Source organism: Lutjanus erythropterus, chromosome 6 (assembly GCF_056507025.1).
Source record: "Lutjanus erythropterus isolate fLutEry1 chromosome 6, fLutEry1.hap2, whole genome shotgun sequence".
NCBI lineage: Eukaryota > Metazoa > Chordata > Actinopteri > Lutjaniformes > Lutjanidae > Lutjanus > Lutjanus erythropterus.
Genome location: NC_139322.1, coordinates 14854383 through 14879268, shown reverse-complemented (window position 1 = coordinate 14879268; position 24886 = coordinate 14854383). Strand labels below are relative to the sequence as shown.

Sequence of the window (24886 nt, the reverse complement as noted above, 5' to 3'; positions counted from 1 at the left end):
CTGACTCCATCGGCAAAAACAGTAATTTTACCTTGCAGAACACAGGAGAACCGAGGAGCAGTCGGTTAGTTTATTTGTGTTATTGGTTGACCTCGGTGAACAAAACTAATCCTTTAAAAACACCAAAATCACACAATAACAAACTAACAGATCAAGGCAGTGGTAGACCACAACTCTTTTGTTCTGCGAGGTAAAATTACTGAGTCTTTTTTAAGTGGCTAAAATAAGTTTTGATGCGTACGTTGCTTAACTTCCTATAGAGATGCAAAGTCCCTCTCCTTCCAATAGACCACCACAGGACTTTATTACAGGAAAACATGAACAGTAGTCAATGGTGAGAGAAAATGTAAAGTTTTTTAACCCATTTGAATTGTGCCATGAATCTCACATATGATGGTTGTCAACTGAAAAGCTTTTACAAGAATTTTACAAGTCAATAAAGTCCCGGTTTGTTATAAAACAGTTGAAGGACAGGACTGTGAAGGTTCGTAATTAGAAACACAACCAAAAGTCGTGTAAGTGATGTCATCAGTGTCTGTCTAAGTTAACATTAGCTGCTGAAGCTATGATGCCTGTGTTTCTTACAGGGCTGCAGTTACACAATAGATGCTGACATTATAAGAACAGGTCAGTTTTTTAACATATAAACATGCAGTTCTGATATGAATGAACTTTATTTTGAACATAATACTAGTTGCTTTGTTGTCTTTTTTATTCTCTCCTGTCTGCTCCAGTGGCTGATTGCAGCCACCTGACCAGTGCATGACGCGTGCAGACTGTGGATTGATGGGAATGGGATGGGATGGGAGTATTTTTTGTGGAAGTTGGATTGGACAGGAGTAAATATTCACTCCCATGTCACCCTCTATTACACATGCAATGGATCTTACCAAATATTAGCCTCTGGACCACAAATTTCTGGATGAAACAGGTAAGATAGCATTACAGAGGGCAGTGATGTTGGGATGTAAATCACCGAGTGGTTTCAAACTAAACTAAACAAACTTATGACGAACTGGAACTTTCTCAACTTGTAAAATTATATTTTAAATCATATGTGTAATTCATGACACAATAGAAATCGTAACAAAAAAAATATCTGTCTCATGCCATAGACTACCGCTCATATTTTTTCTGAATTAAGGTCACATGACATATCAGAAGGGGAGGGGATTCACCGCTCTACACTGGTACTCCTGCTGACTGACATCTACTGTAGGTCATGCACCGATTATTGATGAGAATGTCATACAACCCCACTTCAAAGCATCCAAACTTCCCTTTTAAGAATTTACCCTGATGAATCTCCATCGCAGGAAACACTGACAGTGCATTTAAGCCACCAGGATGAGTAGATGTGGTGTTTGAGGTATCGGTGTTGTTTATAATCAATAGTCAAACTGAAGGACAAGAGAAAAACTGAAACTTTAGCTCAGCTATGGGCTGATGTCTGTCTCTGGACTCTTTTACCTATCAGCCATCACAAAGCTCCTGTTACAGTTTTTGGGCAGGTATTCATGCTTTTATATAACAGCAGAGCTGCTTTTAGATACAAGTCATTCACTTATGACCAGCAAACTGCGGCTGCAACAGCATCTAATGTTTCATGCAGAAGTATTCTTTGAAATGGTTCACTCAAGCTGAGATAATAATAGACACAAGCTACTTTTTCCACTACATGAAAGGCTGAACGTCTGACTGTCTGAGACGAAGCTTTTAAACTTGCTCGGTTTCATCATGATTCCTGAAAAGTCTGACGTAAGACGGGATATAAATTAAAAAGCGAAGGTTGGAAGGAACTGGGAGAGATTAACGAGCAACTCAGATTTAAATTACGGTCGCTCAGGTTTATGGTTATGACTTGATGAGGCCGAAGCATGCCAGGTACTCACTTTGTGCGCCTCTGAGTGTGCGTCTGTCAGATACCCAGTCTGTGTGTCTGTCAGAGAGTGTATCTCTCCACTGCTGCCCTCGTCCAAGTCACTGTCCTCATCCTGCGTCGAGTCACGTTTGTTGCCCAGGGTAACACAGCAGGACACACTCTCCGTTTCTGTGACGCTATCATAATGATCCTCCTCGTCGATGGCATCCTCGTTGGGGAACACCTCCCCTTCCGCGGCGCAGGACGGGCTGTCGATGCCACTGTCCCGGTTGGGTATCTTCCCGTTCTGCTCCGAGGAATCCTGATTGTCCAGGAGCTCGTGGGAGGAGCCGTCCTCCTCAAGGCAACCAACACTGTGTGCGATTTCAACCTCGGCACAGTCGTCCAGCGGGGCGTCATCTGAGCCGTCGATGTGCACAGAGGCCAGACAGGAAAGTTCTGACACCTCGTCGGTCCGTTCTGAGGTGACAAGTGCAAGTTTGTCCACAGGGGAGGAGGAGTCTCCTGCAACCTTCACAACCGTGGAGTCCTGGCCGCAGGAGGAGGTGATGTCAGATGCAGTGTCCATTCTCAGACACAGGTGCAGCTGGGACCGTGGGAGCACCCCCAGGATGGGCACCCTGGACAATTAAAAAAAAAAAAAAAAACTTTCAGACATGATTTATTATACCACAGGTAGCTCCTCCCAAGCAATCTGATTGGTCAATTAGACATTTAGAGTGTGCTGGGGTGACTAAAGTGGGGCACTGACTTATGCAGGGGTGGCATGAAGTATGTGCACGTCAGAATAGCATTAATTTACCATTTTTCCTATCGACTTTAATTACAAATATTACAGCATTAAACAGTCCAACGACAACACAAGAGAGAGGCATAATACAAATCTAATATGAAGCTTCTACTTTTTTTTTGTGCATGTTTTTTGTTGCTAAGGGAACTACAGGTAACATCTCATTATTCAACCTTATGGTGTAATATGATTGACAAACTTGCAAAAAAATAAAAGTAGGCTAGATCCAAAAAAATAAGCTACATACAAAACAATGCACAATTAAAAAACTAGTTGGCTGAAACTGAAGTCTCGCCTCCCACTGGACAGATAGCCAATCATACTTGAGGATAATGGGGTGGCACTATGTGGAATATGATGTCCTGTTAGTCTATTTCTTGCAGCTGTTTAAGTAAAATTTACAGAATAATTAATTCAACTTTTTAATGAATGCAAATTATGGTGCTGTTAGATTGCTGCTACGCCACAGCTTTAACACAGATGTGGCTTCCCTCGTGCGACAAGCTGGAGAGCAGTTTTGTGACCACAGTGAACGTGTTGATTTTGAAAAGCTAAACGCCAACAAATATGGATGGAAATGGAGTATTCTGTTAGATAAAAACATTGTGAATTTTGGAAATGATTACATCTATCCCTTTTCAATACTTTTTGACTTTACAACGTTCTGAAGTTATTGGACATGTTTGGATCACATGGAAACTGTCTTGATGTAAATGTGTCACTGTGGCATCCTCCACACAACTAGCAGTGGTGGAAAGAGTACTGAAAATTTATACTCAAGTACATGTACTGTTACATTACTGAAATATTACTCATCTGCCAGTAAAACTACTGATGTTAAAAATACTTAAGTAAAAGTGCAAAGTATTTATATCATTGATGTTTGATGCATTATAAATAGCAGGCATTTAATCAAAAGAGGTTTCTGTTTCTCCAAATGTTCAGTCAGGGGGTTCATCCCTGTGTCCTGGTCTTCATTGACCCGTTTGCGATCAGGTAACTTTACTGGCTACAAAAATAAAGATGAAAGGTTTGGATATTAATTCAAATTGCACTCAGTGCTCAATTATGATTATGATTAAAAGACAGTAAGTATGTTTAATAGTCTAATGCAAATGCCAAAGTACAAGTAAAATTAGAGACTTAAAAAATACTCAGAAAAGTAAAGCTACCCTAAAAACTGACTTGATTTCAGTAATTTGAGTAGTTGTAAATAGTTACTTCCACCCCTGGCAACTAGCTTAAGAATACATGTGAAGCTTGCAAACATAGTAGCTGAATCTGTCCACTGGAAAAAAGATAAAAAACAACAGATATCTTATAGATACAGATACAGTTACTGAGCCAGCAAAGCAGTCTTGTGTTTGTATGGGAGGTATTTATTCATGATGATCTCTAGAAAGCATTAACGCTGGCTCAAATTGGCTGCTGACTCAACAGGGACTAGAAATCGTCTCTGTTGTTGCCAGGTCGTTACTAAGGGTCAGACTGCTTACTGGAGAAGTAAATTAGGTTTCATTACAGAGGAGTGCTAAGGGAGTAACTGATTGCTTTCCAGTTATTAGTCAGACCTCGTGAGTTTCCAGGGAAACAGAGAAAACACTAGCAAAAAGGAATTCTTATTTTGAGAGTGAAATGCCCCACCATATGAATCAATTTTGATTATATCTTCTATTTTGTTGTATAATTGCAGTATTACACATGAGAGTGAGCTCTACTGTCATTATTACTACTTCAGTGACGTTAATGATGGTAAAGCACACCTTAGAGTGTGATAGTGTTTAAATTAAAAAATGCATCAATCACAGAAGAATGAAGCATCAAGACCCCTTTTTACTAGAAAACATGAGATGATAGGTTTTTACAGTTTATCTTCAAGTGCTAAAATTCAACCAGACCACATGACAAACAGGTGCAAGTTAAAACTAATGAAACTTGCATCCACGCATTACAGACCAAAGCTTTAATCTGATGAGTAAGAAAGGCAAGATTTCTGATGGACTTTTCTCGTGAAGGCCTCACCTTGAATTCTCGAACCTCTCGATGAGCAGCCCCACCTTCTGGGCCTCTCTCTGTGGCTGTGCACCCGAGCCAGGAGGGGTGAGACTGGGCTTTGGTTTAGGTGGAGGGGGGGGGGCTGGCAGGGGCCTGGAGGGCGCAGGTGGGATCCTCTTCGGTTTCTTGTCTTGCCCAAGGGCGAGCAGGTGCGCAGGTTTAGGGGGCACTACAGGTGCAGAAATCCAGACGAGGCAAAAACAGCAGAGCAAGAGAAAAGCATGAGTCTGCAGACATTAACAAAAACAATCAGGTAACGCGTATAAATCCCAGTGAGAAAACCTCCATGGCTGTTTGTTGTTTGTTTCCTCATAAAAAAAAAAGAAAACCCTCAAGAAAAGACTCCAAATGGAAAGAAAATACAAGATAGAAACATGTAGTACAGTAGTGGTGCAGAGTGAGACCAACACTGAGTTGCTGACTTCCTTATTTCAGAACAGGATGCTGAGATGAGTGTGTGTGTGCGTAAGTCACTGCGGTTCCAGCTAGATTAAAAAAAAAAAAAAAAAAAAAGCACAGACAGACAAATGAAGAAACAGACACTAAAAGGCACACTACACTCATGCCTGCCTGCACACTACGAGCTTACACCTTCACAGTCAGGTCTGAGTATTTTGCATCTATATTTTCGGAAACCTAGATGTCTGAAAGGAGAAAATGTGATGATATGTTGTAGTTGTTAATTTGAGAGCACTTCCTCTGCGTCTGTGTGCGTCACTGATAAAAAAACACAGGTTGAGTCGACTTCTCTTTGCAAAGATGTGGCGATAAACTTTGTGCAAATGACAGGACTGGTCCAATTTTTTCTGAGAATGAAAGTGAAGATGTTTTAGTTTCAAAATTTTCATCTGTCATTTGGAAAAAAACTTTCAAACCAGATGGCAACAAATGTTTAGGGCTTTAGTCACATCCCTGAATCATCTACCCCTGTGGACTCTGGGGACTTCTCTGGTGCCTTGTTATTTGTTGGCTTTGTTTTTAAATGTTAATCATTGGTTTTCATACTTTCTATCCCTTGTGTTTATTTATTTTATTGATATCTATTTATTCTTAACATTTCAATGTTGTAACTTTAAATCAAGTCTTGTTAAAATTCTTTTGATTGCTGTCTATTTTTGTCTGTGCTGTTTTAATCTTGGTCTGTAAAGCAATTTGGGCTGCATGCTTGTATGAATGTTTCTATATAAATAAAGTTGAGTTGAGTTAGGTTTAAATCAGGGTTAGGTTCAGGCTTTTAGTTATGACCTTTGCTTTTTGCTTTTATTCCACATTTTTACTATACAGAAAAAAACACCACAGCTATCACTAAACTTTATCAATAAATAGATTTGTGGTTGATAATAATAATAAAACTCTCTATCTGTGGCTACATTGAGAAATACTGCATTGAGGAAAGTCACAAACTGGTTCAGGACCACTGAGCCTCTGCACATTTAAGACCCTGTTTGATTCCCACTTCAAAACAGAAAAAATGAATAACACAGATATTGATTGATCTATTAATCTTTTAGCCTATTAATATGTTAAAAGTACAGAATTTCCAGGTCTTTTCTATTAAGGTTGTCAAAAGTATCAATGCTTCAATACTCTTTTGATACCACCTGTTTCTATATATATTATCTATTAAAATAAAATGATGTAAGTGCTCATTCAAGACCACCGTTCAGTTCAGAAGTTCAGACGTTCATGGCATTGCGAGTTCTTTTTTGTCACATAAAAGGGCATTTAAATGCTTCAACATTTTCTGACCACAGGAGCTTTTCCAGGAACCTTTTGTTAGAACTTGTGTTACAGTACCTGCTTTTTGACCAGTGGAACTTTGGCGCAGTTTTAGTTCCTGCCCGCCCAAAAAACATCCCTACTCCAGTTAATACTCTCTCAGGATGACCTACCAGTGGAATAAAAAGGTTTTGGAGGAGGAAGTTCATCCTGTCAGGTGCCCTACTGTTATTAGAATTGTAGGTAAAAATACAGTAGCTCGCTCTGCTCAGTGGAAAAAGACATGATCATTAGTTTCCTTGTTATTATTACTGGTAAACCATTGTGATACATATATTTACTTTGCTGTAGGACATGTTTTTAGATTTAGCACTTTTACTCTACTGGTTACTCATCGTGAGAGAGCAGCTAAAATTATATGAACCCTGTTTAGGACCTGTCTGGATGCAGCACTGGATCTGGTGATTTAATTTAGACATTTCATATTATGTTGATTTTAAAGGCTCCTGTGAACAAAAGCAGCAGTGTTTCCACCATAATAATCAAAAACTATAGCACCAAAAGTCAAGTTATCTAAATAAAAATCATCTTGTTTTTTTGTTTTTTTTAAACTGGCTAATGTACGACTCACTTTGCCTGGAAAAATGTGAACACAGACTCTTCTTATCTGATGTCACGGAGACTCCAGTTCGGTGGCAGACATTCAGGATAACTATACAGAAATAGCCGATATTCTCTCTCATGATCTCATTTGCTTATGTAGGTCGTATAGACTCATCAGTAATACACTGAGACTGTTTTATAACCATTTAAAAACTCCTTATACTAACTTTAAACAGCATATCTAATGATAAACGCCTGAATCAACGAGAAGAGAAATATAATGACTGCAGATGTGTTGATGAATTGTTTTTGTCACTTTTCAAGCTAAAATGTCAAATATTCTTTGGCTCCAGCTCGTCCAATATGAGGATTTTTTTCTCTGTTCCTCATTCACTACAATTAAATGCAGACTAATCTTTCACTATTATTCAGAATATGACAGTATTTTGAATGTGATACAGGTCATGTAAACAGCAAGTTGAACAAGTCTGGCACCAGTGGCCAAAATGGCTGAAGCAGTATGTAAACGGGAATATTAGTGGAGTATTTGTTTTCATTAGCCATGAAAACAGCTGGAACAGAAGGGAGCAGCAAATATCTTGTGCATGTAAACACAGTCATTGTAAATCGAACATCTTTGGGTCTCTGTCTGTTAGTTAAACAAAACTGGTTATTTGAATAACTCTCCTCCTTCTGGGAATTTTGCTAATCGTGATCAAATAATCATGAATAACAAAAAAATGAGGATGATCATTCTTTCTTCCTGTAATCCTCCAACAAACTCTGAATGTTTGTGAGCCACTTAAATATCAGGGGCAAGTCTGCGGTGTAATGTCCTACAATGTTTCTCAGTAATTCCCAGAACATAACACATGTTGTTCATATTTAGCATCCTTCCAGTGATGCCCAAACATAAACACTGGGGAGCTGCTGACCCGTTTTACACCAGCAGCTGCTGCAGAGGTGACCTACTGAGCTGAGTGAGTGACAGAGTGAGGCCGGACAGCTGACACACACCATGTTATAGAGGAGTGTTTGTCAGAGCAGAATGAGTGACAGCTGGGTGACAGGGGTCTGATCTGGCTGCTCCTTCCGATTTAAATGACAGTGTCAGTGTCAAAAACTGAACTAGAACGGGCCTCGCTGTGTCAGAGGAGTTTACCTTGAGGTTTCTGTGCGGTAGGCGGTCTGGGTGAGGTGGAGGGCTGGGGCCGGGGTTTGATGGCGGGCCTGTCGTGACATGGTCTGGGAGTCGGGCCTTTCTTTACCAGCCGTGGAGAACACAGGTAGTCCACTGATCCACACTGGTACTGCAGAGAGGAGGCAGGGAGGTCTGCAGACAAGAAAGAAAATATGAAGTATTGATCAATATAATGAGATTCATGTAAAAACATATCCATAACCCCGCGTAATCCCGCCACGGCGATGCAGTGGTGCGCAGTGACAGTAATGAAGGTGGATGACCTTGAACTCAGTGTGTGTTTCAGGATGTCGCCCTCGAACAGAGAGCAGAGGGACCAGAGAGGAGATGAGAAGCTCTGCAGCATCGATCCTGGTGTCACACCAGGCCTGAGGCAGCACACAAACAGACACAGAGCTGCACAGGCTGCATATTGGTTTCTCTGTGATGGGCCTGAGTCTGATTGACTAAATCTAATCTTCTCTGGACACCATCTGTAAATAGACTGTGTGTGAGTGAGAGAATGCGGCTCAATGATGTAGAATTGTGTGAGAGGCACATAGAGAACAAATTTACGTTGGGCAATAAAGTTTTTGTGACTCTGACTGTGTCCTTTGGAGTTTCAGCTTGATCAGTCTGACTTTTATTGTATTTGGAAGAATTATTTTTTACCGATTTATACTCAGAACATCACAAGAACAAGCTTAGAAAAAAGCTCGGAAGAGCAACATCGCACTGAAGATGGCGACAAGTGCAGCTGCAAGGGAAAAGCTCCGCCTAAACTCGTTGAAAGGTCAAGATATCTGGTAATGAATGAAAACATGTAACTTTGCCCTCAAAAACTGACGCTGATCATCATCACATTTACACAAACCTAAACAAAGCCGTCAAACCTCTTGTTTCACGTTAACTTCTACATTTCTTTTAAAGCAGAAATATTGATTATAGCTTGAAAAACAGGTAGCATGTATTTTCAATATGAAAATGGCTATATATTCATTACATAAGCATGCCTACAATGATTTACTTTGTAGTAAACATTTCTCAAACTGAGGGGACTTTTATCAGCTGCAGATCTGGTATTTATAGCAGCATCAAAATAAACTACCATGTTGATGGTCATAAAGGAACATTTCACTGAGTGCAACAATGTGGTTCATTGATGTGTTTGAATAGCTTTTAGACAACAATGGAGGTATACAGTCTGGCAAAGAGGAATAAGATTTATCAGGCCTGAGCTCCACAGGCAATTCTTGTTAGTAGAATCAATTCATTATTTGTTTTTCAAGAACCCACAGGTTGTTGTTTTTTCTGCTCCAAGAAGTCCATTTGCGATGAACAGAACAGTAAGTAACAAAACAAGTAACACTTAAACCACAAATGTCTTTCATTCTATTTCGAGCCAGGTTTTATTTATTTTTTATCTGGCTGTCAACACGTTTATGAACACTAAAAGATTAAAGTTTTTTTTAGGGGGAAAAGCAAGCGCTATAGTACAAACAATCCAGCTGACACAACAGCATAAATCCAGAGACAAAATGAAGGATAGAGGTTATAATATGAGCGTGGCAGCAGCCTTGCAGTCGGCTGCAGACACAAGATCTTTGAAGTCCAGTCAAGTGAAACGAAAGCCAGATTTTCTAACAATAACAATGCTTTGTGAGTGTGTGTATCTGCGCTCACTGTGGCTGTCTGAGTTTTTGGCAGTTTTAGTTGTTATCTGATGTGTCTCCCCATAAGAACAAAGTGATGTCCCTCAGTAGATTATGTTAATAACTCTGCATACCACTGCAGCCACACATCTCTATTCCTTCAGGCTCATGGATTCGATCTAGTCACCCCAACTCTTTTTCAACTGGATTTCAGCCCGAAATTGCGCCGAGCCCCCACCGGAGCGCTGGCACATCTAATTTGGTGTTTTTTAGCCGTGCTGCAGGCAGTGGAAGGAGCGAAATCAGCCAGTAATGAGTCCTGTTACGCTGTCTGCCCCATGTGGCACACTGCAGGCTTTCCCACCATCTCTGCACCGCAGCGGAATAAGAGCAGGCGGGGGGAAAAGATGAGACTCGCAAGCGAAAAAATGTGAAATTGTGTTTTCCCCGCTGATGATCACAAACTACAATAGGTAGGTTTTCATATTCTCTCTGACCATCCTTGAATTCCTGGCAACAGAAGTACTGCGAGCCTCTTGCCGGTATCTAAATCTGAGATGACTCTCAGGGTGAGTCAGAGGAAAACTTGACCTATGATCAAGTGAACAGGCACGTCCTCTCTCCAAACGACTGCCTGGTGAGGAACTCACTGACCCAAGCCTGGCTGGGGTCGCTCCTGGGAAAAACAAACAGCGGCAGAGGATGGACACATAGGGGCTGGTGGTACCTATGGAAACTCGGTGTAGCCATGGTTACCTGAGAGCAAAACGAGGCCCTCATATGAAGCTGCCAACACCAAACAAGAACTTGACGACACAGCAGAGAGCAGAGCTGACACTCACTGTTTTTCTTAATTAAAGCCTCACCAACCAACATGAGACGTCGTCCTTCACCGGGACACAAGAAATACACAAAGCAAATTAAACCTCTGTTCATATCACAGTCAGCTCTAAAATGTTTCCAATCAATTGAGGTAAAAAGTAAAAAGTACAAATACTATGTCACAGTAGTCAAGTAGAGTTGTCAGGTATCTGTAGACTGCAAAAAGTGTATTTCAGTAGTAGTTGAAGTTGATGTTCTGAATGAGTTCCATTCATTCATTTAGTGATAACAATCTATTTTTGTGGATTATAAGCACTTAAAATTACACCCGTTAACTTGTTATTCTGATTTCAGTAAGAGTCACACTTTTTTTTTTTTTAGCATTGTGTGTCTGACACTGTGATGTTTATGCTTGTTCCAGATTTTTTCCCTCCGCAGATGAACTTTCATTTTCTCTAGGTGACTCAGAACTAGAGCTGCAATGACTGATAAGTTTTGAACTGATGATTAAATTAATTGTCAGCTACTTTGATAACTGAGAAAAAAAGAAGAAAAAATCAAAATTCTCTGATTCCAACTTCTTAAAGTTAATATTTTCTATTTTTTTATGACAGAAAACTGAATGTCTTTGGGTTGTGGACAAATGTCTTCTTGAGGCCTGAGAAGCATTTTTTCACCATTTTCTGTTATCTTATAGGCCAAATAACTCATCGAGTAATCGATTTTGAGTAATCAAATAATGCATTATGTTAGACATAAAATGGTCCACCTCAATTGGTTAAATTGTGTTGTTCAGTTTTTGTGAACTTACAGAATGAAACCAGCCGGCTAACACTAAGTCATGCTAACAATAGGAATTAAACTAATTATATTTGACCAACTGAAACAACATGCTAAGATTATCATAAAAAAAAACACTGTATTAGGTTGTTAAGGAGCAGTATTTTACTTCTGGGTAAAGCATATAACTGGTTTGTAAAATTGGAAGCTTTGAAGTTGACCTGCCTTAAAATTAATGCAAACTGTTAATTTGAAATCAGTCAGATCATTAAGTACATCTGACATAAAGCAGTTGTGTTAATATACCTTGTTAACTTCACTTGAAAATCTTAATTCAGTTTTGTGTTACCAATTGAAGTATATCTTTAAGTTGGTAATACTTTTCTGACAACTTTTTACTTTCACTTTACTTTTTACTTTTACTCCCTTTTTTAAGTTTACATCATCGCACGCCAGCTTTCCAACATCAAGACTATTTTCAACCTGAATGGATGAGATAATAAATAAATAGAGAGAATATCTATCAGTGCATATCATGCATGGTAGATGTAACAAAGCGTAACAGACCAGAGCGGGAGACTCAACCATGAGGAAAAAGTGAGATTCAGTCAACTTTGCACAGAAACAGCCAGCAGAGTACATTTCAGAACCTGTACTTTTTTTTGTACTTCTATTTGAGTTAAGAATGCCTGCCACTTCCGTTTATCAAAAGTATCTAGGTATTAAAGCATACAAAAACTCAGAATAAGAAAGAAGAATATCATTAAGGAAGGAGCTGGTTAAAGAACATTACCTTGCCTCCAACTCTTCAGAGTCACATATCCAAAGTCCAAAGAACAAGTTGAACGGAAATATCTCCCACAGTCAGAATTAAAACATATCCTGCCCTCCCAGTATGCCAAAGTCCACGTGTGCAATTCAGACGAGTCTTTGTTGTAAACAAACACAAGCACACACACCCTAAAAAGTCCTTCAAAGCTCAGTCCCGCATTGTGCCCAAGCACACACTCATTCACTGATCATTTCCCAGGCGTGTTAGAGGAGCTGCACCTGTCCTTTCACCTGCCAAACCTGATCCAAGTACCTCCTCCTGGGGCCGAGGACGTGACGTTGGGCCACGGCATATATATTTGCCCATAACACACACACACACACACACACAAGTTATTACACTACACTTTTTTTTCCTTTCTTCCAAAAGTGACAGTAACCAGAACGATGTTTGAAGCTACGAGTCAGTCACCTAATTGATTTGGACTCCGAGGGATCTACGAGATCAGATTAAAATTGTAATTGTGTAACTCTTAAGGAGCTTTTGTGAAAACACACAGGAGACCTCTGATCTGAGCTCATTAATTCCTCGTCTCACTTCCAGTTACTGAGGGACACATGAATGGGACAATTAGACAGGAATTACACGAGTGAGGACGTTATCACCACTGCACCCTGTCGGCCGTGGTTTGCCATGACAACTTCTCCCTTCCCAGCCAGTGTTAGTCACCATACATCACTTTAGTTGTAGACAAACCGGGTAACAAATTACGTGTTTATCTTGCCTGTTTGATCACGGCTGTGATGTAATTGAACAAACAGCGTGCAGAGATCACACTGAATTTATGTGGGTCATAACCTGACAAACTGCATTACATTACCACATATTTCTGAGCATAGTGAATAGCTGCTGTGTACCGTACTCACACAAATATTCGGATACTTTCAGGTATTTGACAGGGACACTCTCGCCCTCTCTCTTTCTGTCTGAGTGAAAAGTACATGACATGTCCACACCAAATCTCTACTCACGCTGTGATGCTGCTGTCACAGGAGAAACACCTGAGGAATGTCTCTCTTATGTCACTACATAACAGTATGTGTTTCAGGGTTTTCACCTTTTTGGAGTGAGAGTTTCTCCCCTCCTTTTATAGATTTAAGACATTTTTTTTTCATTATTAAACGTGTTGCTTTTTCACTATTTGTGTATACATTACAAATGTGCAAATAATATACAGAAAAAAGAAAATGGAACATGCACATTACTCTTGACAGTGTCTGACACAGGCTACCATACAAAGAGAACAGGGATGGGACACATTAATATGAATTGTCCTACCTATTATTGGGGCTCCAGATATTTCTGGAAACATTTAAACTATTAATAACTGTGGATTAGACGCTATTCTAGTCAGCTCATCACTCCATCTTTGAAGCTGACTTTCTCTTTTGATTTTCAGTGCCTCAGCATTATCCCACTTCCCAGAATGAGGGCTGGTTTCATTTCAGATTTTTTGATATGAGTGCTGATAAGGCACCTGAGTTTCAGTACAAACACCAAAACAGTTCTTTTTTTTCTTCACTTCACATTGAGGTATTTTTAGCCACAGTAAAGTCAATGCCAGTCTGTCGGTAGGTCAACCCCTTTGGTCCAGACTGAAATATCTAAATCCTGATGACTGTGGAGATCCCTCTAGCACCACCAGCAGGTTAAAAATCAAAGTGCAAAAGCAAAGCGTCTAAACAACTACCTGACAGAATGCCATGAAGTGTGGTACAGACAGACATGGTCCCCCTCAGGGTGAACTTACTTTGGTAAACTTTCTGTCTTGCACCCCATTAGGTAAAGAAATATAATTTATCCAATACTAAACACAAAATTAATATTAGCAAGCTAAAGCTAAAGATGCCAAACTAAAGATGGTGGCTACACCTACTAAAGGCTATGTCTGTTTCCGAACTGAAACAATGGAGCTTGTTCATTGGTGAACCTTTGTGAAGGTGCATTGCTATGTAAAATGGTGACTGCGGGTTAAGTTTAGGCACAAAAACTGATTGGGTTATTTTTCGTTAGTTTTGGTAGGTTTAGGCATCAAAACTACTTGTTTCAGTTTCAGAAAAGATCATGGTTTGGCTTAAAATAAGGCAATAAGATAATATTAAGAGAGACAAAGCCTGTGTCAGGAGAACAGCCCAGTTAGAATTAAGGTGTAATTAAAACAGGAACAATCTGATAAAAGAAGTAAAACATGATATGAATCACTTGACAGCTTTTTATTCAATGCTAATACACATTTCTTTCAGAAACAAATCAGTATTATTGTTCGATTCCAATGCATACCTAACATATAATTGGGTTCTTCATCAAATAAAAGCTTTTTTTTTCTAAATCTATATATTACATTTTGCAATTCCAAAATAATTTATTCTCATTTTGGGGAAAAGACCAACCTGAAACAAATTCAGCAATATTAAAAAAACACCAACAACAGCTTATTATAAAAAAATAACCTATTTCACTGACAAATGGTCTTCAGTACTAACCATCATAAGTCATTATTTGCTTAACTTTCAGGACGCTGATCTGTCACTGAAGCCGTTATGTTTTTAAAAAGCTGGTGAAAGCCTCATTTTGGAACAAACTCTTCACTGTTCCTCAAACACCCAAGAGACACACAGAGTCAAAAAAATTGCACAAACCTAGCTGGCTGTCAGTCACCGTCAGCCCTGAGGCGACCCCGTCAGAGTCATTTATTACCCATCATCCCTTGAGTACAGTCCTCCTGCCCCAGTGCTGTCTGGGAGACTGATCACTCAGATTCAGCAGGGTCTACCCAGTCAGGCAGCCAGTCAATCAGGTCTGCAACCCGCAAAACCAACCCCTGGTGAGGCTGAGCTGACAGCCGCGCTCCCATCACATCAACCATCCCCCCGATTCCCCACCAACACCCGGCTGAATCCCAATGACACTGTCTCTGAATGTGGCACCTCATTATTCTCATATCACCATCAGATTTCCCAGCATCTCTCTCTGCTTACATTATATCTGCTCTGCTCCTCTCAGTCTGTCCGTGGCCACGTTTCTCTCTCTGCACTCAGAACCATATTGATCTGGTTTAGTCTGTTAGCCTGAAAGACTGAATCAAAGAGGCAGTCTCTCATTAATGGCTCTGAGATTTATTATGGCCAAGCAACAGCGCTCAAAGGAAAGGGTCACATTGGTTTACGCTGGAAGTGCATCAGGGAGGGATGTTTTACAGGAGGCATGAATACATTTGGCTCAATACTGGTTTTCTACAAGAAAAATAAAGAAATACAAGGTGGAGAGTAGAGAACGCAAACACAAAACAACAGCTAAGAGAGAGTAAAGGTGGCGCAGATGACGGAGAGGTCGACCGCCTCCATTAGTTTTAACACCATGTCATCTTCTACTCCTCCACCCTGTCTCTTTCCTCCCTGAGCAGCAGGAGACAGTAATGAGTGCTCTGACCTTGATCTACTTTTCAGCTATCATCACCCCAACAGTTAAAACCTTAAGCCAGAAATCCACAGAAAGACACAAATACATGAATACATATAAATGAAGTAAGCTCACAGAGGTGTCAGCGATAGGGACAGTGAAACACGGAAGTGATACTGTTTTTAAAAAAATGGGGGCAGGTTTCTAAATCAAACAAAAGGCAGGGCAATGTTATTTTACAGCTATGTGAGAGTAACATTCAAGCATTTTTCAGAGTACCTGAATCAAGCAATTTCCACTCTTGAAGCATTTGTCATAATATCTAAATTGTTACAACAAATGCAATTGCAAATTCCTTTATACCCACAACAATTAATGCATATTGTCACTTTGTTTATTTTACCAGCTGTGCCAGCGGCATGAATGTAGACAGTGCAAGTAGTGCAGCTGCACTGCAGCCCAGTGAGGTGGAGGGGGGCCCTCCAACAATGTGATGGGTGGAGAACACGGATGGATTATTGGATGGACTAGAGCAACATTACTGTTTACATTTCTTTGCAAAGTTCAATGCTACAACTACAAAGACACACAAAAGTAGCACTAAAAGAAATAAATGACTACAATAAGACAAAAAGGAGATGTGGGGGGCCTTTTACATGTCTGTGCCCAGGGGTCCTTGCAAGTGACAGATCTAATTTTGTTTATTTTTCCCATTTCATCTCATCTTTTGTTTTATTTCTTACCATGCTATTTTTCCCATTTCTTGTATATCAATGCAGGCACATCTTATCATAACCAAATCATGTTGTTATTCTACTACAAATTCACTATAAAAACAAATGATTATTTTATTTTCTTTGGTATTTCTGTCATATACAGAACTGATATGCAATGATAAATGCTGGTTAATATGCATGTTGATCTAATGTCCAAAGTCAAATCACTAGAGGCAGCGGGGCCCATCATAAGAGGCTGCACTGGGGCAGAGTTGTTCATATTAAGTCTGATTGTATGTTTTGATGAGAGTTAGAGGAGTTAAGAGTAAATGATCAACAGAGGACTAACTATGAATGACAAATATGACGACTAGATTGCTTCATTTCAAATATTAAAAGATTTTTTGTTTACATGAGAGATTGTGGAGACCAAATCCCTGCATATTCTTAACCTTGAAAACATAACAGTTAAAATTAAGCAATTTCCAAACTTGCAATAGTTCAATCAAACCTTGTATTTGTAAAACTATGATACAAAGATGAACTCAAGGCACCAAAAATGAGCCAAACACCTATGAACAATTGTCACATGGTTGCACACTGAGCTAGATTTTTTGCAAAAATACAAAATTGAAAAGGTGGTTTAGAAGTGGATTGTTCTGCTGGAGTGCTTTGAAAAGTTTCTGTAATAACATTTGGTACCTTATTTCGAACCATGAAAAGGTAACAACACTAGTATCTGTCGTAAGTGACAAAATTCAAGCTGACTGCAGCTGACATGCTCAGCAAGGGACAAATCCACAAACCTTTAAAGCCTCCAGGCTTGAGTGTTACTCCACAAAAAACAAGAGTTTGGGAGGAGCAGCACTTTAAGAGGCTCTATTCACATGCACACACTGAGAAAGGAAATAGAACTGAGAGAGGAAATATTGGTGTCAGTACAATAACAGCTGCTTCAGGATCTACGGTGGAGCAGATCCTCAATCTCTGACAATCAGCAGATTTCCCTCAGAGAGTAACGAGGCTCCAGCTCCCGCTGCACCACAGGGTTTATCAACACATACACACACACCCATGCAATCATGCACACACACATGCAGAAGGATCAACAGCTCTCCAATCACGTACAGTAGCATCTGGCCCCAGATTACAAATCTATATTCATGTATTTCTCATCAGGCTCTGTTATCATTACTTGTCACGTTCTCTTTCTCAAACATTGTTATGTTGTTTAAGAATTAGCGGCGCCTGAAGTTTCACTGATATCATGGCTTCCCAGGGGCTGGGAGCAAAGGAGGGGTAGCTAAGTCATCTTGTTAGGTCTGTCCCCCCAACCCCCCCGAAATCAGGTCAGTGGGCACAGCAGGCACACTGACATGTCTCCCTGGCTAAGTGGGAGGATTTCAACAGCTCCCACAGATTAGGACCATGAGATTTAAGGGGCGATAAGATGGAGAGAGGTTGGAACAAGGATGAGGAGGTAGCAGATGGCTGGAAAGTGTTAAAGAAAGTCACTCTCATGAAAGCATAAAACAAATAAAGAATGCAAATGAGTGAAAAATATGAGGATGAGTTTAGGTACAGCTGAGTGGTTTTGCTAGAAACACTGAAGCATATCAGAGGAAGATATCTATGAGTTGTATAAGCAAGCATACAGTAGTTGTAGCTGTAAATACAGAGGAGAATAAATAGACCCATCTGGTTTCTGTTCCTGAAATGATACCCTGCAACTGTCAACAAGGGGAGAAAACTACACAAACATAAACAAAGACTGACAAGTTAATATCAGAGTGGCATCGTCCTTGTGGAGTCCCAACACTAAATCAAGTCACTCTAGAAAGAATTCTCCTTCACTGCGCTCCGAGAACACCGAAGACGAGGCTATCGCCATGGCAACAATGCTGATCTATATTGCTAATATAGTAGGTAGGTCACAGTGAGCTATAAAGAACTACTTTTGGTTTCAGCAGACACACAGCTCTGACAAAAACAGGCTTGTAAATGTCATGACGAAGTAGGTGGACGAAGAAACATCACCCCGCACTCAGCCACTTGATACTTGAACAACCCACAGAAATTTGGTGGCCAAGGTACATTTCTGGTGGCGCAAATGTATGTAAAACAATACAGAACAAGCAGCAACTTAACACAGCTTTCCCTAAAAATATAATATGCAAAATGCAAAATGTTAAGAAAATGTATAGACTCATAAACATCATCCCTCTAAATCCATCACATCCAACAGAAGTGTGTGGTGGTCTCTGTATCTGCAGAGCCCCCATCCCCTGTCTGTATTTTCTTATTTTCTCATTATTTTGCGCTGTTTGTGACGTGTCTGGGCTTGTCTGGCAGTGGTGTGCAGCCCTCAGTCTCTCCATCTTTCTCCATCTCTCATCTGTGAGAGCTGCGTCAAGAGTTTTACACATAAACACACACACGCATGTATTTATACAAAATCCAGCATTGTTTCTGTTTTGTGTTTCTGGTTCTTCTGTAAGGATCACATTATATATATATCCTTTATTTAACCAGGTAAAAACCTCACTGATTAAAAATCTCAATCAAAATCAAAATGTTCCAAAAGATGTGAAGGAATCAGGATATTTGGAACTGTAATGTTGTGTTGGAGAAGGCTTGCAGTATGGGGATAAAACTGTCCACAGAGGGGGCAACCTACGTTTTGTGGCCATGGGCCATCGGGCCCTGTAGGCATAAGCAATGTTCCAATACCACTTTTTCCTTCCCAATACCCATTCCGGTATTTGAACTTTGCATACTAGCTGATACAGAGTGGCAATCTGATACCAGTACTTCTAGAAAAAAATAGCAGAGTTCGGTCCTCTCAGTAAAGAGTCTGTTTTGTTTTCCTCACAACTCTAAAACAGTTTAGTCCAATCCAGTTCACAATCACAACGATAACTCAAAGAGTCTGCTCTGGGTGTTACCACAGATCTGCACAAAAACAAGCCAAATCAGGAAATAACAGCGTGCGTATTCACGGTTCAATAACAGAGATTACATACAATATGCACCAGTTACACATGGTATCAATGAGCTTTCAGTCGGTCGATAACTTCAGGTTTGCAGCGTTGGTTTTAGTTTTGCTGAAACACAAGCAACTCCTGGAGAAACTCTGAGTGGGAAATACACAATCCACCAGATTATTCCTCCTCCTGACACAGATTCCAGAGACCTGCTTACCACAAACTGGCTACAATAATGCAGGCCTGCCAACGCCTGATGATGCAGAGGTAAAGCTGGCGTTTCTTGTCTCTGCTGACCATAACATTTGCCGTACTGGATGCTGTTGGGAAGGGTCCTGTTTTGGGGATTATATGTCAGATGGTGTGCAGACTTGCATACAATGTCTGATGCAGCATTTTAGGCAGTATCAGAGGTATTGCCTGATGGGATCATATTGGAACAATCCCACATGGTATCAGTAAAACAACAGACTGTATTCTCCAGATACGGGACAAGGAGGCGGTGAGGTAAACCACAATCACCGACCTTAGACCATTTTCCTGCAGTGTGACTCAAGGCCATTTAATTCAGCTGTCAAATGCACCGTGTAAGTCATGGAACAACACTCAGAATTTACTGTAAGTAATACAATGAAGTGAGGACATGACAAAGAGATGATTAAATTTCATCTTCATCATCGGACATGTGACTTGATAGCATGGCCGCACACACTGGCCTCTCTAATTCACAGCCTCCCCCACCACCACAGACGCTTCCAGAGGACTTTTATGAGGCACGGAGCAGAGAAGTGAGCCTCTGTTTGTCCCCATGCAGTGCAGTACAGTAGCCCAGAGCATTACTGTAAAGGAAGCAGCCACAGATTGGCAATTAGGGCAACACACACACACACACACACACATACAGAACAAGGGGGTTTACAAACCTGCCTGTGGAGAAGACTGCCCAACTGTCCCAGAAACTACTGAAGCCTACTGTAGCTGCTCTCAATAGCTGCTTTCACTGTGTCCCACACTCTTACAAACCTAAGTGCTAACTAGAACGATAAAGGGTTCTTCAGCTGGGAAAACCCTTTTTTGATTCCTGGTAGAATGTTTTATAAAAGTTCTTCTTGGAATCCTTTCAGAGATTTCTACCTAGAACCCAACATAAAGACTTATACCTGGAGCCATCTGTGAAAGGTTTCATCCAGAACCCTTATATAGTGTTATGGTTCCACCCAGAACCCTCTCTGGGGGCTTATCTAGAATCTTTTACATTCAGTAACACAGTGTGCTAAAAGAACCCATGCAGGGGGTTCTACCAAGAAACCTTTCATATTCCAAATGTTTCGTCTAGAAACCATCACAGGATTTCTACCAAGAAACCATTTTTTTGATTTCACAGTTTTTATCAAGAACCCACTGAGGGGCCAAGGGTGTTCTACCAAAAACCCTTTTATATTCCAAGGGTTTCATCTGGAACCCACCCAGACAGTTCACCTGAGAACCCTTTTATATTGCAATGGTTTTATCTAGAACCCAACCAGAGGATTCAACCAAGAATCCTTTTATATTCTGGGGTTTTCTTTAGAACCCACTCAGGGGGTTCTACCAAGAACCCTACCCTATTGTGGTACAAAGAACCTTTGATGAAAAAGTTCCTCAAGAACTTCAACAATCATTGAGGAACTTGTTCTTCAAAAAAGTGGTTCTTTGGATGAAAAGGGCTCCTTAGGGAGCCTCTTGCAAAGAATCCTTGACTATTTCTTCAAAAAAGTGTTCTTTAGAGGCAAATGGTTCTAGGTATAAACTCAGCCCTTTAGGAAGAACCCTTTTGGAACCCTTATTTTTAAGATTTAAGAACTCAATTGGCTGTTCTGCACGATGATCAGGCCAAAGCTGAGCAGCAGCGGCCATCTTTTTTTCCCTCTAACCCCTAACACACCTCCACCAGCGAGGGGAAAAAACTACTCCAGCTCTTTCCATTCCCACTGGGGGTGGGAGTGGGGGGGTGGGGGAGGTCCTCACAAACACAGGTCTGCTGCTCTGTGAGTCATCAGCACCCAAAGCCTGAAATAGCATTTTCAAAACAAATTTCGATCATTCCCTGCCCTGAGAAAGCCATACTGAAGTAAGGATTATGCAGTGTAGTCTAACGGATCAAGGTTTGATCACTCTTCATTCTGACTAAAGGTCTCTGAAGTGTGAATGTATTGATTACATTACCATATATTGATTGGTGGGGTCAACCAATCATTATTGTGGACATGACCAGTTAAAAACCAGCCATTTGGCTGACTGGATGATTGATTAATCGCTGACTGATTGACGACTTAGACATTAAAAGGTGTTGACTACATTGTCTTCAGCAACTAACCACACACCAACTTTCACACACACCGTAGAAAGTAATTTAGAGGAACTGATACCACACCTTAATTAAATGCAATATAGACATTCTAATTTATTAATTTAGATAAACCTTGTAATTTGTTGGTTAAACATAATTTCATTAGAAGTTCTCATTACTTAAAAAAAATTGATGCAAACTGTTTTGAGAGTATACAAACACATGTGCATGCATATACTTATAACCATGCACATACGTTATTCTGTTGCTGAGCCTGATCATTTAACTTTACAGAAACCCATCTACAGCAGCAGTACAGACCGCAAAATTACTTTGACACTTAACTCATGTCAACATTCTCATTACACTGTGATCTGCTAACGTTTTACAGCGTGCTGCAAAGTGTTCCACTGCGACTGCACAAAAACATTCAGCAGCTACCAGAAACACTGCCCACCAAATCATCCCCGCTTCCCAAATAAAAAGCTGTAGCACACAGTGAGAGAACATTTCACAGGCAGCTAAATCACACCTCTCATGGCCACAGAATTACACCTCTGGAAAAGCCAGCTACCCCAACAGAATAACAGGAGGAAGTGGTGTATGCAGAGCAGGTCCACTCAATCCAGCTTTTCCAGTGAACATATGCACGTGTTTGTTGGAAAAGGGGGTGTTTTCGCTATGAGAGGAAAATGGGAAAATTAGAGGGAGGACAGGTTCCCTGTGGTAATGTGTATATTTTTCTATGGGTGTATGTGTCTAGAGCTATGACCAGGGCTGCATATCTTTTAAAAGTTATAATAACAGCACCTGTGAAGTGATACCAATGCCAATAGAGTCCTTTTATAACTTTTCTTTTCTTTGTACTTTGTTCGATACTCATCATGTAACATGAAGCATTCCTGAAATAATCCATATGCATTTTAGACATTTATTTTTATCAGTTGCCACAGGCGTGCAGTATAGCCATACTTTCAAATGACTGGTTGTTTGAAAAATGACACAAGCTTCTCCAACTGCCGATACGCAATGGACAAAGAACAAGAGGTACAGTGTCGCGATGGATTATGACATCAAGGTATGATAACTGTTTTAGAAACGTGAACACAAGGTTTTTTTGGTTGGATAATGGCAGAATTTAGTTTTTGATAAAACTAGAATTCAATATCATGGATAAGAAAATGTACATGCTATGATAACCGTCAATTTTCATATCATACTAGCTGTGAAACAGGGCTGCAACTGCTGTTGGAAAATGAGGAAGCTTGCAATCAATGTTGACATTTGTTACTGAATGCCTGGCGTTAAATCCGGAGGCTCAGCATCAATCAGAAAACAGTCTTGCGTGTTCCAGATAGAACCAAGTCGAGAAAGAAGAAGTTATCTGTTTTGTAAAAAATAGGTCATTTAATGCATTTTTTAAATTCAATTTTGAGTCAGAACTCATCTTTTTGTGTCATGACTGTTTCAGCACTACTTTCTCCCACACCACATGCTTTCACTTTTCATAAACTTTCCAAAAAATCAAAAGTATAAAAGTAAACTTTTTCTGTTCTGTGGCCCCCGACTCTCAGTGGTAGTATAGGTGAGGAGGAAGGGTGCCCATCGCACCTCCCTGCATCTGCTCCAGACAGGATGGATGTCAGCATGCAGAGGGGAGTGTCTATGAGGCTGCTGACAGTCAAAGTGTCCCAAAGCGGGACAGCCCTGCCCAGTACAGGTCAACGTGCTGCCCAATCCAGTCTAGTTCAGTCCAGTCTGGTTGGTCTTATCGAGAAAGGGTGTGTACTGTAGATCTAGTAAAGGGCTGGGCTGGTGAAAAAGAAAGGTTGGGGGTGATGAACCAGCAGAGTCACTGCTCCTCTGTGCTGATACACACTGGACTCTTACCAACACACACACACACAGACAAAAAGGTCACTGTGCACTCAACACCGACGTGTCTTCTTTGACGTCAGAATCATTTTCAAAATGTCACTTGGCTCCTGAATGGCAGCGTCAGCAATGGGAGCTCTCCAGCAAGGAGCATCTGAGGCAGCAGCTTCTGTCAGTCCGTCTCAACTTAAAGTGTTTGACACTCGGTCACTGGGCTAAGATGAGTCACTCAACTTTGAAAAATGAGAACACCTTTCAATGCCAATGTGGGAGAAGCCTAAATGAACATTTCTGTAGGAAGAATGGAAACCTAAATCACTGAAACCTTTTCAAGCCGAGGACCGAATTAGCTAAGACATGTGAGAAAGAAGCCAAGACATACCAAAGACCATGAACTCACACACACAAATCACTGTACAAGGAGAGGCCTGTTATAGAAGCCAGGTGTACTGTACACTAGACAGACTAATAAAGGCTCCTATTTCCTCTCTAATGGTTCCAGTATTTCCCCTAACAGCACCACACTGCAGCGCTCTGAGCCACGTTAGTGTACCCACACAGGAGACAGCAGGACTGCCAGGGCCAGCGTCATATACACTCAGTCAAATATAGGAAGCTCGTCTCATCGCTCAAACCACAAAGAGAGATGTTGACATACTGCTGCATGCAAACTGTCTTTGTGTAGACTAAAGTGATTTAATTAAAACAGCCAGCTAGCATTATGGCGCTATAATCCATCTGAGCCAACATCAATCTACAGATAGCAGAGTTTCTCCACTGGGAATACAATCTGCAATCATTATGACCCATTATGCACTTCATAACATGCAAGTCATGCACACACAAGACAAAGGATCAAACGATCCTTTTATGTTGTTTGCAACTATACGGATCCAATTAGGAATGCAAGTAACAAGTACTTTCATCATTGATTAAGCTGCTTATTATTTTCTTGATTAATCCATTAATTTACAGCACTTTAAATATCAGAAAAAGGTAAAAATACAGAATACAAAAAATAAAATACAGACTTAAATATTACTAAAACTACTAAAACAGATAATACAGACATCTTTGAACTGTCTGAACCAAAAGATTTTCCTTCACACAGGTCAAAGGGAAGCAACAAATCATCAAATCTGAGAAACAAGACCAGGATGATGTTTGACAGTTTGGCATAAAAAGAATGACTTAAACACTGAGTTGATTATCAAATTCTTGCCAGTTAATTTTCTGTTGACTGGAAAATCTAGTAATTGACTGATCAT

The 24886-nt window shown here is 40.4% G+C and overlaps 1 protein-coding gene across 1 annotated transcript in view; it reads right to left on the bottom strand.

The window, feature by feature from the left end:
• Nucleotides 1-24886, bottom strand: part of fgd (faciogenital dysplasia) — an 84258-nt gene that overhangs the window by 23101 nt on the left and 36271 nt on the right. Inside the window, exons 2-4 of the mRNA XM_084720753.1 lie at nt 8212-8382; nt 4695-4896; nt 1893-2502 (exon numbers count right to left, since the gene is read on the bottom strand). Coding sequence (XP_084576879.1) covers nt 1893-2502; nt 4695-4896; nt 8212-8382 — 983 coding nt within the window. The remainder of the gene's footprint in view (nt 1-1892; nt 2503-4694; nt 4897-8211; nt 8383-24886) is intronic.